Genomic DNA, 16,784 nt, shown 5'->3' with positions numbered 1-16,784 from the left:
GTAAGTACATGTTGTCCATCGTGGCATCTTAATACATGATCACTAGCATTACATATGTCCGTATATACATGAGATTCCAGAATCCTCTTTACAAAGTTCAATTCCTTGGAGAGCTTTGTTTATTTTCCAGATCCCTCAACAATAGGATCTCACAGCGTAGGAGCTTGGGTGCAGGCCCGGAGCAGTACAGAGCTCAGAATCTTTCCTTCATCTTTTTACCCTTTCTAAATGAAGACCGGTGTGAGAAAATGTTGTATTGTCTACCCCTGCACTGTCACCTCTCCCCTGTTCTTCCCTGTAGTCTTACCATGTTTTCTCTTGTTCCTCCATGTACTCTCATCTCTCCCTTGTTGTACCCTGTGGCCCTCTTGTCTCGTCTCTTGTTACTCCATGTACTGTTACTTCTCCTGTGTTGTGCCCTGTGTGCCTCTTATCTTGTTATTCATGTAATATCACCTCTCCCTTGCTATACCCTGTTCCCCTCATCTCTTCTCTTGTTACTCTGTCCTCTTGTCTGTTCTCTTGTTTCTCCATGTACTGCCATCTCTCCCGTGTTGTACCCAGTGGTCTTCTTGTCTGTTCTCTTGTTTCTCCATGTACTGCCATCTCTCCCGTGTTGTACCCAGTGGTCTTCTTGTCTGTTCTCTTGTTTCTCCATGTACTGCCATCTCTCCCGTGTTGTACCCAGTGGTCTTCTTATCCTTTCTCTTGTTAATCCATGCACTGTCATCTCTCCCATGTTGCACCCCGTGGTGCTCTTATCTGCTCTCTTCTTACTCTGTGTATTGTTTCCCCTCCTGTTTTGTACCATGTGATCCTCTGATCTCTTCTCTTGTTACTCCATGTAGTCACACCTCTTACTTGTTGTTCCCCATTGTCTCACCATCTTTTCTTGTGTTAGTCCATGTTCTGTCACCTCTCCTGTGTGGTACCTGGTGGTTCTATTGTCTCTTCTCTTTTTACTCCCTGTAATGTCACCATTCCAGTATTGTACCCTGTAGTCCTCTTGTCTCGTCTCTTGTTACTCCATGTTGTACCCTGTGGTCCACTTGTCTCCCTTTCTTTTTATTCCTTGTTGTGTTACCCATTTCCTTTAGTCTTACCTTCTTTTCACCTGCTACCTCATATAATGCTACCTCTCCTGTGTTGTTCCCTGTGTTCCTCTGATCTCTTCTCTTGTTACTCCATGTAGTCTCACATCTTCCCTGTTATTCCTTATTGCCTCTCCATCTTTTCTTGTGTTAGTTCTTGTACTGTCACCTCTCCCGTATTGTTCCTGGTGGTTCTCTTGTCTCTTCTCTTGTTACTCCCTGAAATGCCACTTTTCCCGTGTTGTACCCTGTGGCCCTCTTGTCTATTCTCTTGTTATTCCATGTAGTGTCACCTCTCCTCTTTTGTACCCCGTGGTCTTCTCATCTCTTTTGTTACTCCATGGAGTGTCACCTCTCCTCTGTTGTACCCTGTGGTCTTCTTATCTCTTTTGCTGCTCCATGGAGTGTGACCTCTCCTCTTTTGTACCCTGTGGTCTTCTCATCTCTTTTATTACTCCATGGAGTGTCACCTCTCCTCTGTTTTACCCCGGCATCTTCTCATCTCTTCTTTTATTACTCCATGTAGTGTCTCCTCTCTTCTGTTGTATCCCGGGGTCTTCTCATTCCTCTTGTTACTCCATGTAATATCACCTGTTCTCTGTTGTACCCCGTGGTCTTCTCTTCTCTTCTTGCGTTACTCCATGGAGTGTCACCTCTCCTCTTTTGTACCCTGTGGTCTTCTCATCTCTTTTGCTGCTCCATGTAGTGTCACCTCTGCTCTGTTGTACCCCAGGATATTCTGATCTCTTATACCCCATGATATTCTTATCTCTTCTTTTGTTACAACATGTACTGTCTCCTCTCTTCTGTTGTACCTTGTGGTCTTCTAATCTGAGCAATAACAGGGAAGACTAATCTGATTTGTTACTCTGTGTAGTGTCACTTCTTCCCTGTTATTGCTCATGGACTTTTCACCTTTCTCCTTTGTTACTCATGTCATTCACAAGTCCTTCTTGATCCCCTCACCTCTTCCCTTTTAGTCGCAGTGGTCTCTACTTCTCCGTTACTTCCCAGCACTCCCGGTCGTCCCTTTGCCTCCTAGACTCCTCCCCTCCTTTGACATTTTCTCCCGCTCCCACAGACTTCCTCCTCAGGGCCTCCTTGCCTTGTTATTGCCCAGTCTCATCAGCTGCCAAGTGGCTTCATGTCCTGTTGATGCTCGTACAGAACTTACTGCGCTATCGAAGCAGCCGACAAGTCGTTTCCCATGTGACGGTTACAGTCACACCTGGCAGTGTCTACTGCATGATGCGCAGCATGGAAGCACAAACAGCTAGACCATGAAGACCCTGGTCCCAGAAGGCCAAGCATGCGATGTCTGAAGGTGCTGAACGTCATGGGAATCACTAGCCACTTGGATGGTCTCTTCTCCCTCCTCCCCGGATACCGTGTGGTCTAACCTTTCCTATGTTTTACTTCAGGGTCTTCCAGCCTTTCTCTCCTGTTATGTCCCCCATGGCATTATGGACATTTAAACTTCCTCGTGATGGTCCCCCAAGTCCTTCCTCCTCACCCCCTGCTTTATCCTGCAGTTTTCCAGGCCACGCTTATCTGATATTTGCAGTATTAATAACTTACTTGCCTCCTGTTATATCCTCACTCTCCGAACGCACATATGAACTAACCTCACATTCCTTCTGGTACTTATGTCTGATCATTCCCAGGTCGTTTTTTGACAAGTCTCTCCTATCTCCTCGAATTATCACCTCTTCTCCTGAAATAGTGAAGCATTATGGTCCATTTTCTGCCACATCATTAGCATGAGGTGCTCCGCCCAATCTGGATTCCAAGAGACTACTCTCTGTTTAAGGCCCCTTCTGCGCTGGGTACACATGACCTCGTAGACTGTATAATCTACCACTTTGATTACTGTTACTCCAGAGCGGGGCAAGTTCAGTGAAGCATTTGTACAGTCTGCATAGTGCAGTGTGAGCGTTGCAGAGCAGTGCTTGTTCAAGGTTCATTTTAGCCTCTCATTATATCCTTGCCATAACATTTGCACTGTTTTGAGAAGAGGGCCGTACACCTTGAAAACTGGCCGCCACGTGCTGCAATAATTCAGGCATCTCTGCCCATGCCAGCTTCTGTATCCTGGGTGCATTCTGCTTTTGATTGTCAAGATGGCTTGGGTCAATGCAGCTTGCCTTGAGTATGTGCTCACACTCCAATGGTGCCTTACTACCTGTGTGGTTAACAAGCAGGCCTCTGTGTTGGATGTGATTGTGTTGCTGTGTAAAGGCCTGGACACCTTTCATTAGGGTGGGCACTGAGGGTATTGAAAAAGTTCATGGTTATTGTGTCTTCGTCCGTTAAACTAATGCCGCCTTCATGAGCTTGTATATTACAAACACTTGATGGCACTATGCAGCATATGTTTATATAAAGTTTGAAATGCTCTTTTCCTTGTCTCTCAATTTTTCTCCCCAAACAAACCTTTTCTCTAATTATGCTCTTTTTTTTTTTTTAATAAACTCACTTTTTGTTTATCGCCAAAACAGCTTGTACGGATCGCCAAGGTTTTGGGCACAGAAGACTTGTACGACTACATTGACAAATACAACATTGAACTGGATCCTCGGTTTAACGACATTCTAGGCAGGTGGGTAGCAATGCGTGTCTATCCTCGCTGCTTCCTTTCTGGATGGCTCTATGTTCACACCGGCTGTGTCCATGCAGGTCTGCCTTTACAGGAGGTCCCAACCTGACCAGTTAACACTTCAAGGGGAAACAGTCACAACTTAAAAGAACATCTGCCCCAAAGATGGAAAACTGGCTAGCGTAACTGGGGTGGACTAACGTATACCCAATATAAACCAAGCCTGCTTGTGATGGTGCTTGCACCGGTGTCCTTAACTGCGTCTTGGAACACAGGCCCAGAAACACTTCCATCAATTGCTAAAGTAGCTTTCTAACCAAGATTCTGTTGTAATACTTAATTCGATAAAATATATCATAAAAGTACAGACATAAAAGTACATTAAACAATTTACCAAGTATTACTACAATTCCATTAAGAAAAAATACCATCACTACACAATTTAAAATGTGGAGCAGAGTCCACAGAGATTTTTTTTAAAAGGATACATTCTTAAAAGTGAATCTGATCAGACATTAGAAGCAGCCTAGACCGAATAAACCAAGCACTGGCCAGATATTTAGCGACCCCGCAAACTATATACATAGAGGTAGTGTTGGTTAGAATAATGCGCAGAGCTGATCTATGATCCCTAACTCCCAACTCCCTACACACAGGTTTCAACCATTTTGCTCTGACCTGTTTATAGGCATTACATGCAAACAAAAAATTGCCAAGGGATTCTTCCGGACATGGGCAACCAGGACAATTTAGGTCATGAACCCTCCTGACCTTCCACCCTTCCATGATTTTTTTTAAGGGGGAGGGTACCGTATCTTAATTTCAGGAACAGAGTTCTATCTCGGGGAGTCTGGATGAAGTCCAGGAATGGTTCCAACTTTCTAGAAGGTTTATGATCAAGGAAGTTATTCGTTAAAGGTCCCCAACTTGAAATGTTGAGGTCCTTGCCCTCTGCCCATTCCCAGTATAATTTTTTAACTATTTGTTTAGTGGGAGCGGACTGTGAGGCCCAAGACTCAGCCAGACCTATAGATTCCACCAGCTTCTTTAGATTGTTAAGCCACCTTATTTTGCCGGATGCATTCAAAATAATTAACTCGTCTAGCACTAGAGCATATTTTGCTAATTCAGGGGTCCTTCTAAGTCGCACCCAGAATAGCAAAGGGCGGAGTTGAACTATTTCTGAAATTGATCTTTTGCCCATATCCAGGAATAGTGGTTTCAAGGGGGGCGAGGGAGGAAGGGAAACTAGGTCTCTCATGAACTTATTCTCTGCAATTGCCAGCGCCTTACTATTCTCCACACCCCATATTTCAGTGCCGTAAACTGCAGAGGCTAAAGCTTTCCCCTCATAAACTGCCAAGGCAGGGGCTGCTGGTCTACTGATGGAAAGACGCGGATTCTTTAATATGGCTCCAGAAACTCTTTTAAGATTTAGGACCATTTTGGATATATGGGAGTCCCATCTCATGTTATTACAAAGCCTGACCCCAAGGTAGTCTAATTCGTCCACCACTTCTAAGGGGGTCCCATTCAGGGAAAGATAACATTTCTTAAGATTCCTTTTAGCGGATAATACCATCAGCTTCGTTTTCGTGGTGTTAACCGTTAACCCACAATCTTTACAAAAGATGCTGAAACGGTCGAGCAATTATTGGAGACCCTTAGGGGTTTTGGACATCAGGAGGGTATCGTCCGCGAAGAGGAGTGTGGGGGTTTTCTCTCCGGCAAGGACAGGGGCATCCGCAGGGTCCTCCCGCAAATGGTCCACCACCCCATTTATAAAGAGGGAGAACAATGTCGGCGCCATCACACATCCCTGCCGCATCCCTCTATTGACTGGTACCCTCCCTGTCAATTGACCCTGACTCCCCCACTGAATCCTTGCATAGTTATCTTCATGGAGTTTGATGACAAATTGCAACAAATAACTAGGGAAACCCATATCCAATAGAACTTCCCAAAGTTTGGCACGGGGGATGACATCAAATGCTGTTTTCAGGTCTATGAAAGCCAGGTACAGGCTACCCTTGTAAATAGACACTGACTTCCAATAGACTGCACAAAACCGGAATACCTGGTCCATTGCACCAACATTTCGCCAAAACCCCGCCTGGAAGTGAGTAAGGATGTCATCATCTATTAGCCACGTCTCAATTTGGTTTATGATGACCCTGCCAACGACCTTTTGAATGGTGTCAATTAAACTTATCGGTTTGTAGTTGGCAGGGTCCTCTCTATCACCTTTCTTGTATATAGTGATAACCTCCGCACCCTTCCAGGATTCAGGGACAGGATGGCCGTGCTGGATTAAGTTCATTAAACAGACTATAAGGTCTGCCCATATTTTGGGGTCATGCAGTAGTAAATCCCCCGGTAGGCCATCTGGGCCGGCCGCCTTCCCTGGTAATATTTTCGAGATCGCATCTTGAACTTCCCGTGGAGAGAAAGACTCATCCTTGCTTCCTGTCTCCAAACCAGGTACGCTTTGTGTTTCCATTACTGGAGATATTGAGTGACCTTGCACACTATCCTCGCAGTATAATTTTAAAAAATGGGAATACCATTGATGTTCATTTATATGATTTAAAATCGGGTCGGCCCCCCTTCTATCAAGAACATTAATCAGTTTCCAAAACTCGATGGCATTTTCTCCCCATGCTGCAGCCTTAAGCTGCTGCCAATGCTCCTCCTCCCAATCCTTTTTAGCTGAGGTTATGCTTCTAAGATACTCTTTTCTTGCTAGTCTCACTGCTATGGGATGCTTATTTCTTAAAGCTAGTGTGATGGCCCTCCTCTTACCTCTGCAGTTTGCCGTGTACCAGGGATTTTTGTTTGGCTTGGAAATTCCCTGTGGTCTCTTCAGAAAAAACTCTCCTATTTTATCTGTTAGCTTCTTATACGAAACTTGTAGGTCTGATCCAGGAGGATAAGGCGCTGCTGAAGCAACGGCTGCAAGACTATAAGTTTCCGCTAAAACGAACTCTTTAATATTAAGTTTCCCCTCTTCGCACTTGACCATGTTCCATTTTAACTTCAGATTACAATTGGAGGGCAAAACCTCTTTAGTAATCATCACGGAACCTCCACTCTTGCCAATCCATTTGCCCAGTGGATTTCCATACATAATGGGTTATGATCACTCTCATGAGGACTGCCTAACCTCCATATCTACTAGACTTGCCCAAGATTGAATATCCAGGAGGATGTAATCAATTCTAGAAGGGCAACCTATCCTGTTATAAGTCATTGCCCCTTCGCGATCTGAAACAGTCAGCCCATTAAGGGCCCTTAGATTATGTTCTAGAGCCAGAGCATTCAACTGAATAGCTCTGGCTGTCCATTTCTTAATGGGAGCAAGGGTTAAGGGGGGGTATAGTCTGCCTCCAGTCCTCTGAGATAAAACCTAATTTCTCTTCTTCATCCAGGGGTTCGAATGTGCAATTAAAATCCCCCCCCAATAGAATTTTTGACCTAGTAGGAAGAACTGACAATCTCACATCCAACAACTCTATTGTGGGCGAGATTAAACCACCCTGTAAGCCTCTTGCGTAGACACAAAAGAGTTTGAAAATGGTGCCCCCAGATGGACCTTTTAAGGAGATATGCAAGATGTCGTTCGAATGGACTTTATGGGTGGTGACAACGCAGTTCAAATTCACCTTAACCCAAATATGCAGGCCACCTGAAGGACGACCTTTTCCCACCGTGACTGCTGGAGTAAAATAAGTGGAGTACCCATTTTTATATTGTGGGGTCAAGGACCAGGTTTCCTGGAACATACATATGTGGAATTTATTAATAAAATCATTCCAATCAGGGTTAGCAAGATGTTTTTTAACCCTGCAATGTTCCAAGACAGAATCTTAATGGAAATAGGGGTTTCAGATAATTCCTTGATTGTAACTGGGATACTAGGTTCCTTTTCTCCCAAACTAGAACTGACAGTTCCCAAACTGGTTAAGCCATCCCTACCGCTTTTGGTTCCATCCCGTGGGGCAACTGCCACCACCCTCTTTCCAATTTGTCCAGCAGACTGGGTTGGGAGTCAGTCGACTGCTTCCAATCCACTGTAACGATTGTAGCAGGGGATTAGGGGATAATTAAGCTGTGGGCCATGCCATTCCCCATTGAACTGGGTGTCACCTGGGGTAAACCTCCCTGCTCTTCTCCCTACTGTGTTCCAACCTGCATCATCGCCCCCTACCCAATTAGTTGTGTTCCAGTCTCTCAATGGCTCACCCCTCCTCATATGATCAGGGACCCTCAACCAACTCCACCTATTGTCATGATGTTCCGTACGCATGTAAAAATATGACCAGGGTTTAACCCTAATCGTGGAGATGTTGTTACATGGGGGCCCGAAGCAAATATTCTCCACCAAACGTGGGTCCTCAAATGTAACGACAACACAGTCCCCCTGTAGGCTTTTCTTATTCTCGCCCAACCACGGTGCTCTCTCCACCATAAGAATTTTGGTGTTTGTTAGGAGGGGGGGGGGGGGGGATTACTGTTTAGCCAATGACAAACTTTGTTTTTGAGTGCCCAGGAGGATTCAAGTGCTGCAGGGGCAAGCTCAGGGACACCTGTTAGAACTATCATATAGGGACAGGCGTCGGGTGGTAGATTAATGTTCCTACGTGTCTTAGATTCCTCGGGATGGGATAAAGAGGGTTTAGGTATAGAGGTGGTTGGGCCAGCTACATTCTGAGGTTTAATGAGCGCGTTAGTAGCTGGCTGGTTAGCATTAACTTTATTACCCTTAGGAGTAGGACTTTTGGGAGTAGGAGTTTTAGGAGGGCAGGTCTTGGGGGTAGCGTTTTTCCCTACAGATTGGTTCTTGGTAGTGGGCGGAAGATTACGAGCAGGGACCGATACATTAGGTGCCCTTTGGACGTGGTTACTATTTTGAGATTTTAGTTCCTGATGAAGAGCCTGGAGCTGTTGGTCTATGTCCTGGAGTCTACTCTCCAGAGGCGAGAGTAGAGACTTCATGAGATCGGCTAGGTTACTTATGAGTGGGCCATTCTCATCCTCTAGATCCTCTGAAGTTTCTTCAAGGCTACTATCACCAAGTATACTACCCAAACTGCTATTCAAGGTTGTGTCATCTGGGGTACCTAATGGTAGAGGATGGGATACATGCTGAGCCTCTTCTCTCCCTGTATTGTGACCCAAATTATCCCTCCCCTCCTCGGTGCTACCATTGTCGCTAGCCATATCGCTCAAGCGTCCTGACATAACTTGTTTAGCTGTGTTAACACCGTTGACCTTGGTGGTGATACTTTTGGATTTGGGAATTGCTCCTTCCAGTATCCCCCTTTGGGTACAGGTGTTCTCATGGGGAACAACAGCAGGTAGAAATAGTAAATTATTATCCAGAGGGGTCGATATAACAGGTCGCGGCGGGTGGGTCTAAAGGAACTGAGTTAGTGCTAGGAGTAGGGTGAATCACGGCATCGACCTGCATAGGATATGAATCAGAGATAATTGATGATTTGACAGGGGTACGCGCAGAGGCTAAATTGCCTAATGACGACCTTTTAGCATGCGCTAAGTCCTGAGAGACTCTTCTTTCCATGAGTACTATGCCTTGGTCGATTAGGGAGTTAGTACGGAGGATAAAATTATCCAATGTGCCAGTCAATTTTTTAGCTCCCGCCGCAGCCTTGCTTCGGGTCTCACGGGTAGACATCGCCATTACCAAGAAGTAACAGACTAACAATAGGAAGCGGAATCAAATTACTAGCAAGAAAAAATACAACTAAACAGGGTACTCGACGTTACTAAGACCCTCAATGAGTACCTATAGCATAGGGTACAAACAAGAAGAAAAGGGGCCAATAATTACGCAATAGTAGACCACAACAATGGGGGTATACTTGCTGTGCAGAAGACTTTGCGGAGAGGGTAAATCGAGGGACCTGGCCCAGTCCAGTCCCCTCAGGCCTTGGAGGGCCACAGAGGGCCTGCCCTCTGCCAGGGCCCAGCCCCGGGCTGTGTCCCGCACGCGTCCCGCGATGGGAGTTTGCTGAAATACGGAAGAGGAGGCGGGGCGCGGCCGGGAAGAGGCACCAGCTGTGGGTGTTAGGCTGAATACTGGTCCTCGCAGTCCCGGTCTCCCGTTCTCACTCCTCCCAGCTAGTCAAGTCTGTGTACTTCACAGGCTCCCAGTGGCACTCAATGTCCAGCCAAAAGGGGGTTCCCACAACGACAACCAGGCAGGGAAAACGCCACGGTCCACAATCCTACTACGAGCGGCACCCAAGATTCAAACCATTTGCTAACCCGGATGTTACCGTTTAAGGCCGCACATTACATAGTGATGGCTTGACATTTGAGTTGTGTTAAGGGGTTGTTCTCGTCACTGAACATTGTGAGACTGGGGTCATGCATGCATAAACTACCCGACTAGACATGACTGGGCTGGACTGCATTACTCGCTGCACCAATATCTACTTATTGATTATGTACAACACCAGACGGTATGTTGTCCTGCTTCACTCCGCATCAACGCCCTGAGCAAGTGCTTATGTGGTCCTGCAGCGGTGCTGCACTGTTGGCCAACTCTGAGCTTACTTGGAGTAGAATCTGTGCTGGACCAAAGGCACTGGAGTTGTTGGTAGTGGAGAACTCAAATAGTTTGGGTGAATTCAAATCTAAAGATTACCCTAAAGTGAACCTAGCTTATGAATGAATGTTGCACAAGCTATAGTTCCAAAGGCTTGGCGAGTTTGTTGATCCATCGCCAGTGGCAAAACACCTCAGTTGGTATTTGTGAGCTTTAAAAATTAAATAACTCAGTGGTGTATGGAAACAAGGGTGTACTCTGCAAGTGAGCAGCCAACTAGTACTAGTAATAAGTTGGATGGAGTCCAACATGGGCGTCATTATTCCAGTTCAAGCAAGTTAATGATCATGAGTTGTTGTATCCAAGATAAGGTAATCAAAAGCCTTTGTAGCGAGTCTGCTGGGGGAAGCAGTACCCACCCTTCAGTTCTTGTAATATTCTATAATACTGAGTCAGCAATAGGTATGGTTGAGTTTTACTTTCCATGGAAAATTGCATTTTTTGGTCTGCTGGTAACTCTTGAGTCGTGTTACAAATTTCTAAGGCACTCATTTGACCGGTTCAGCTTAGTTTTGCTACATTCACTTGTGTCCAGATTAGGCAAGGGGCAGAAATGTATTTGTAGTGAACTTAAGATAGTGTTTCCGTTTTAGGGCCCATGGTTTTTTTTCTCTTTGCTGGAGCACATAGTACTGAATTGATCTAAATTTGGAATCACCATAGAACCTAATCAGTACAGCAGGGATGTACAAGGGTTAGGGAAGCAACTTATCGTACCTGGGACTCTATGGGGGAATAACCGTGGAAGAGAAGCTACCATCAAAAATAAAAAATTGAAAGGTAAAACAAATAATTTTACCCGTGGACTAGCCTTCAGGTGCCATTTTGTGGGTCACTTGATTTGTGGTAGGGAATATATTGGGGAGCAGATGGGAAATACCCGACCCCATGGTAATCGGGGGGAAAAGTAAAGGGTATGACCCTGTTTGCTTCCAACATAACATTGTTTCACTTGCAGCATATGCAGTTCCAAAACGCAGAATCATTGTGGTTGTCTTCTTGGCACTACAAGTCCTTCTCGAAGCCCTCTGATTTGAAAACACATGTTAAAACAGACAGAAAATGTTAAAACAGGCCCTAAGGGCAGGACACCATGTGCAGTCTCTCAAGGAGGGTGGGTGCGGACTGTGGACTTTGGTACAGCAGGAAGACTTGATCAAATCCCTTGCCTATGACGAAATGTGAAGACGGCAGGCTCTGGGGGTACAGGTTTTGGCACAGGGTGTGTGGTCAAAAGTTCTTCTACCCAGGCTTTATACTCACACAATTCAAAAAAGGTTATGAAGATTGTGCTTGGATTATAAGAGGGTTAATGTCTGTGGGGTGGTATAGGATAGGTTTGTACTTGTTATTGGGCCCATATAACTTCAAGGTTACCCTTAGAACGACAGATACCAGTTCCACAGACTTGGAGTTTTACATACCTTTCACATGTATCTTCTTTTCAGACACTCCCGAAAGAGATGGGAGCGCTTTGTCCACAGCGAAAACCAGCACCTGGTGAGCACAGAGGCCCTGGACTTCCTCGACAAACTGCTTCGCTACGATCACCAAGCACGGCTCACAGCACGAGAAGCAATGGACCATCCCTACTTCTGTACGTAACATACTCCGTGCGCATGTAAAGGGTGGTGATGGTAGTTGTGCATGTGCCAGTTGAGATGCTAGTGAGCCAAGGGTCTCTGTCTGTTATATACGCATTATATGTGTACTCGCTTACTCCTCGCACTGTACAACAAAGGGTATGAAAGCATGTGTGTTCTAATACTATATAAAGATGACGCCAAGAGCTTCTAGGAAGAAGTTGATAATCACAGGAGGACACCACAGATTCTTCTGAATACTGTACGTACCTTTTTGGACGAGCTTGAATCCGTTAGAAAAGCAGGAGAGCCAGTGTACTACTGCCTCACAGACTGTACACATGTCAACAGGATGCTGGCTCAAGGGTTGTGGTAATCGACAAGCCCAGTACACATGGATCACCTGTTCGATCAGTTGCCTGGGGGTTGTCGCTGCAGTAAGATGTGGCACCAGACTGATACTGTGGTTGCAGTAGATTTGGGCTCAAACTAGAGTAGAACTTTTTTTTTTTAATTCTTTTTTTTTAACACTTTTTTTTTTTACTTGGCTAGCACTCTCTTCTCTACTGGGTTTCTTGGCACATGCCATTTCACAGGACACTGCCAGTACAGCTGGCCGGATTGTTGATTCCAGAGCTGTTAGCATAGCGCTTCTGTGTGCTCTTGCTTCGGTACAACTCTAGGTGCTGTTAGCATGTTGGAGTTGAATCGGCAGTCCTTTAGTGCTGTCTCCACAAAGCAGAACAGAAGAGTAACTCTGCGATGTTAGCACTGTACCTGTGGTAGGACTGCGGCCTTAGGAACTGCTAGTGCTGTGCAGCTGTCCGGTATCAATAACGCGGTCTGTACACGGTTTCTAGAGTACACCTGATTCGACGATGTCTGGTTGTCCTTAGAGCAGGGCCATTGGAGCAGGTACTACACAGACCCTGTTATTGTTGCCTGACAGCTGCACCGTGCTAACCGCTCCAGTAGCCCTGCTCTGAGAGCAGCCAGTCACTGTCCCATCAGCTGTCCTCTGGCAACTGAGCAGGGCAGCGGTCAGTTCATCATAAAATAGATAGTGCCTGTTTGTTTTTATGGCGAGGCCATTGGAGCAGGAAGTACACAGACCCTGTTATTGTTGCCTGACAGCTGCACCGTGCTAACAGCTTCAGTGGCCCTGCTCTGAGGGCAGCCAGTCACTGTCCCATCAGCTGTCCTCTAGCTACAAAGCAGGGCAGCTGCCAGGTCATCATAAAATAGATAGTGCCTGTTTGTTTTTATAGCGGGGCCATTGGAGCAGGAAGTACACAGACCCTGTTATTGTTGCCTGACAGCTGCACCGTGCTAACCGCTCCAGTGGCCCTGCTCTGAGAGCAGCCAGTCACTGTCCCATCAGCTGTCCTCTAGCTACAAAGCAGGGCAGCTGCCAGGTCATCATAAAATAGATAGTGCCTGTTTGTTTTTATAGCAGGGCCATTGGAGCAGGAAGTACACAGACCCTGTTATTGTTGCCTGACAGCTGCACCGTGCTAACAACTCCAGTGGCCCTGCTCTGAGGGCAGCCAGTCACTGTCCCATCAGCTGTCCTCTAGCTACAAAGCAGGGCAGCTGCCAGGTCATCATAAAATAGATAGTGCCTGTTTGTTTTTATAGCAGGGCCATTGGAGCAGGAAGTACACAGAGCCTGTTATTGTTGCCTGACAGCTGCACCGTGCTAACAGCTCCAGTGGCCCTGCTCTGAGAGCAGCCAGTCACTGTCCCATCAGCTGTCCTCTAGCTACAAAGCAGGGCAGCTGCCAGGTAATCATAAAATAGATAGTGCCTGGTTGTTTTTATAGCACATAAAATAAGTTACCTTTGTCAGATTGCCGGTGAAAGGACGCTGACTTGGCAGCCAGTCCTGAGTGACAGCGACTGACCTCATCAAAACTTTAAGTGTTATCTGATTGGAGGCGTCAGGGCTTGAGATTCAGAGCACCAGCATGGGCTCTGTATCCTGCTCTGTGTCCTTTTGGACTACGGTTAGAAGCTATAGAAGGAAACGTACAAGAAAAGCGGTATATCTGAAGAATGATTTCCCTTCTTGGTTTCTTGCAGACCCAGTAGTAAAGGATGTGACTCGCATGGGACCGGCGACGGGCAGCAGCACCCCGGTCAGCTCCTCCAGTTTGATGGCAGGTAATGGCGCTGCTTTGCACTTACAGGGCCTCTCCTTCTGTCTCCATTTCTTCTTGGCCTCTTTGGTGTCATTTTTAAGTTAAAAACTAAAAAAACTCAGGATTAAACAGCAGGGGGGTCTTCAGATGTAGTGGCAAGAGTCGTTTGCTGATTAAGCGAAGGCCTGGGTACATCAGTTTGTTATGAATGTATGACGATACAACGCATGGTGTTACCACACGGTAGGTAACAGCGCAGTCGTTGCAATGATCGCGTTGTACCACGTATGGCATTAAATCGCAAGTTGTTTCAACGACTAGCGCTTGGTGGCACGCTGGACATAGGAATAGTATAAATTACTATTCCTACTACAGTTAGCCCAACAGCAGGGAAGGTGTTGGATTTAAAATCCAACACATTACCTGTTGTTGCAAGCCACCTAGCGCGAGTCGTTGAAAAGACTTGCGATGTAAAGCCACACGTGGTAACAACGCAGGTATTGTAAGGACCGCGTTATCAAACTGCGTGGTATTGCCAGCGTTGTAAATGCTGTCTCACGATTGTTATGTAGGATCTTTAACAATCTCACGAAGTTGTATTTGGTGCTGTGAAAACCAGCAGTCCATGGTAAGGCTGAAAACTGTGCTCAGAGCTGGCTTTGACTAGGGTACAAGGTGGTGGGCATTGGGAAGTGAGGTGCAAGGCAGAGAGCCAGGAGGAAAACCATTGGCGTGGGAGGGCATGGCTACTGAGGGAAGAAAGGCTGTTGAGGCAAAGGTTTTTAAGGTGGGGTGAGCAGGCTGGCTTGGATTGGATGTGGTGATGGTGTGGATTTGGGATCTGTGCTTTAGGGGAACAAAGCTAGACCGTGGATTTGAGAGGAAGGGGGCTACACAGCAGAGGACTACAACAATGGGTGTTGTGTGATTGGAGTAAGTCAGTAGACAGTGAGGGAGAGCAGGCAAACTGGCTAAGAATCGCAGGCCATGGATGATCAGGGCGAGAGGTAAAACTATGGACAGCAAGGGGGTGGTGTGCAAGCAAGGCCACAGGCAGTGGGTAGAGCAGAGCACAGCCACTGTTGCAGGGGGAGACAAGTGGGGAGTGGTGTAAACCATCAGGTGGGCTGCTCAAGGTCATAGGCACAGAGTAGAGCTGAATGACCAGCAGATACAGGGAACGTTGACAGTGCCTGAACATGGGAGATGTCAAGGCTGTTTTTTCCCATTATGTTTGCATGACTAATGAGTCCACGAGTAAACAAGACACTTCGTAGACTCGCTGTAAAACACGCCTCAACTGATAAGAGAGTTACTTACGACAGCCAGCTGTAAACCAGACCATCGTGTCCATAGGGGCTGTCTAAAATGCGGACAGGGTGGCACCTGAAAACACTTTTTTCCATTGGGAAGCCAGTGTTTATCATAAACGCTGACGCTATCCAATGGAAAGGAGGGGCAGGGCTTAGAGTCCTTTTGTTGTTTACAAGATCTCTCGCAGGGCGGGGCAGCTTCGCTGCCACACCCACACGAGACCTAATAGTACTGGCAAATACCTTAACTGACATGGTACCGGAAGCGCTTGCTTTTCCTTTAGTGCAGGACCAGGCACCCAGTATTCACCATGAGCTCTTTACCTTGTCTCGCTTCTCGATCTGGTTTTGTTTCAATGTACAGTGATTGCAGTCCTAGGATGCTTACCTTCTCACAGTCATTTCTCTTCCCACAGGCATTGCCTCCATGGCGGCCTCACAGCCTATCAGCGGCATTGCTGGATCTCCTGTCATCTCCTCTCCAAGCTCCCTGGGTGCACCGGTGGTGGCAGCAACCGGCGGTCAGCCCTGAGCTGCAGTGTCCATCTCTGACCTCCACCAGTGCCGCACTTCTCTCGTCACCAAGGTCCAGTCCTACCACCAGTCGCACAGATCACCTGCTCGGAGCCAGCCTGAGGACCGAGGCCATACCCTCGCTGGGACTTCACTTCTGTTTTTGTTCAGGATGAAAGACGAATGAGCAAAAGAAAGAGAAACACTGAAAGCAATCACAGGGTTCATTTCCCTTTGTTTCCCTAATAGTAAATATATATAAATTATATATGGATACAGACAAAACTCAAAAATAAACAATTTTCTGTTGTGTCTGTGCCGGAATAAAAGATTTAGCTTTGTTCTTTTCCTGATGACGGTGTTTAGTAATGCAGCTACAATGTAGAAATTTCAAATGGATAATAAAATTTATTTTATATGTCCCTAAAAGGACACTCCCTCGTCGGGTTCCTTCCTGTAGCTTACAAGAAACCTGGTGTCTTGCTTTACATTCCCAAATAAAAGAAATTTAGCTCTCCCAAGATGAGGCTCTCAGTGAAGGAGGAAGAAACACCTGGAAAGGAGACTCGGCACTCACAAAAGAAGCAAATCAAAAGGCAGTCTAAAAAAATAAAGCATGATATTTTATTAATGCAACACACACTAACAAAAAGACTTTCCCAAATGAAACCGGTAAAACAACATACACATGAATATAGATATATATATATATATATATGCAGAAGCAAGTAATAATAAAATACTCACAAGTAATCAAATGCATGAGACAAGTAATCAAATGCATGAGATAAAACACAAGCAAATAGCAAAAGACTTGCAAATAATAATGGGACACTCACAAGTTCAATGCAAAGGAGCAAAACATAAGCAGATAATAATGGAAGTCCAATGCAAGAAACAAGCAGTCAAATGCCAA

General features: G+C 46.0%; 1 protein-coding gene across 2 annotated transcripts in view; it reads left to right on the top strand.

The window, feature by feature from the left end:
• The window catches only part of LOC147725045 (casein kinase II subunit alpha-like), a 212,231-nt gene extending 195,931 nt beyond the window's left edge, over positions 1–16,300 (top strand). For both annotated transcript variants that reach the window (XM_086966512.1, XM_086966510.1), the window contains 4 exons: positions 3,590–3,690; positions 11,767–11,915; positions 13,984–14,064; positions 15,772–16,300. In XM_086966512.1, coding sequence (XP_086822638.1) covers positions 3,590–3,690; positions 11,767–11,915; positions 13,984–14,064; positions 15,772–15,887 — 447 coding nt within the window. In that variant the 3' untranslated portion in view covers positions 15,888–16,300. The remainder of the gene's footprint in view (positions 1–3,589; positions 3,691–11,766; positions 11,916–13,983; positions 14,065–15,771) is intronic.
• Positions 16,301–16,784: the final 484 nt, after the last annotated feature.

The sequence above is a fragment of the Lissotriton vulgaris genome, chromosome 4_1, assembly GCF_964263255.1.
Source record: "Lissotriton vulgaris chromosome 4_1, aLisVul1.2, whole genome shotgun sequence".
NCBI classification, from domain to species: Eukaryota; Metazoa; Chordata; class Amphibia; order Caudata; family Salamandridae; genus Lissotriton; species Lissotriton vulgaris.
Note: the sequence above shows the minus strand (reverse complement) of the source record. Positions and strands in the feature narration are given on the sequence as shown.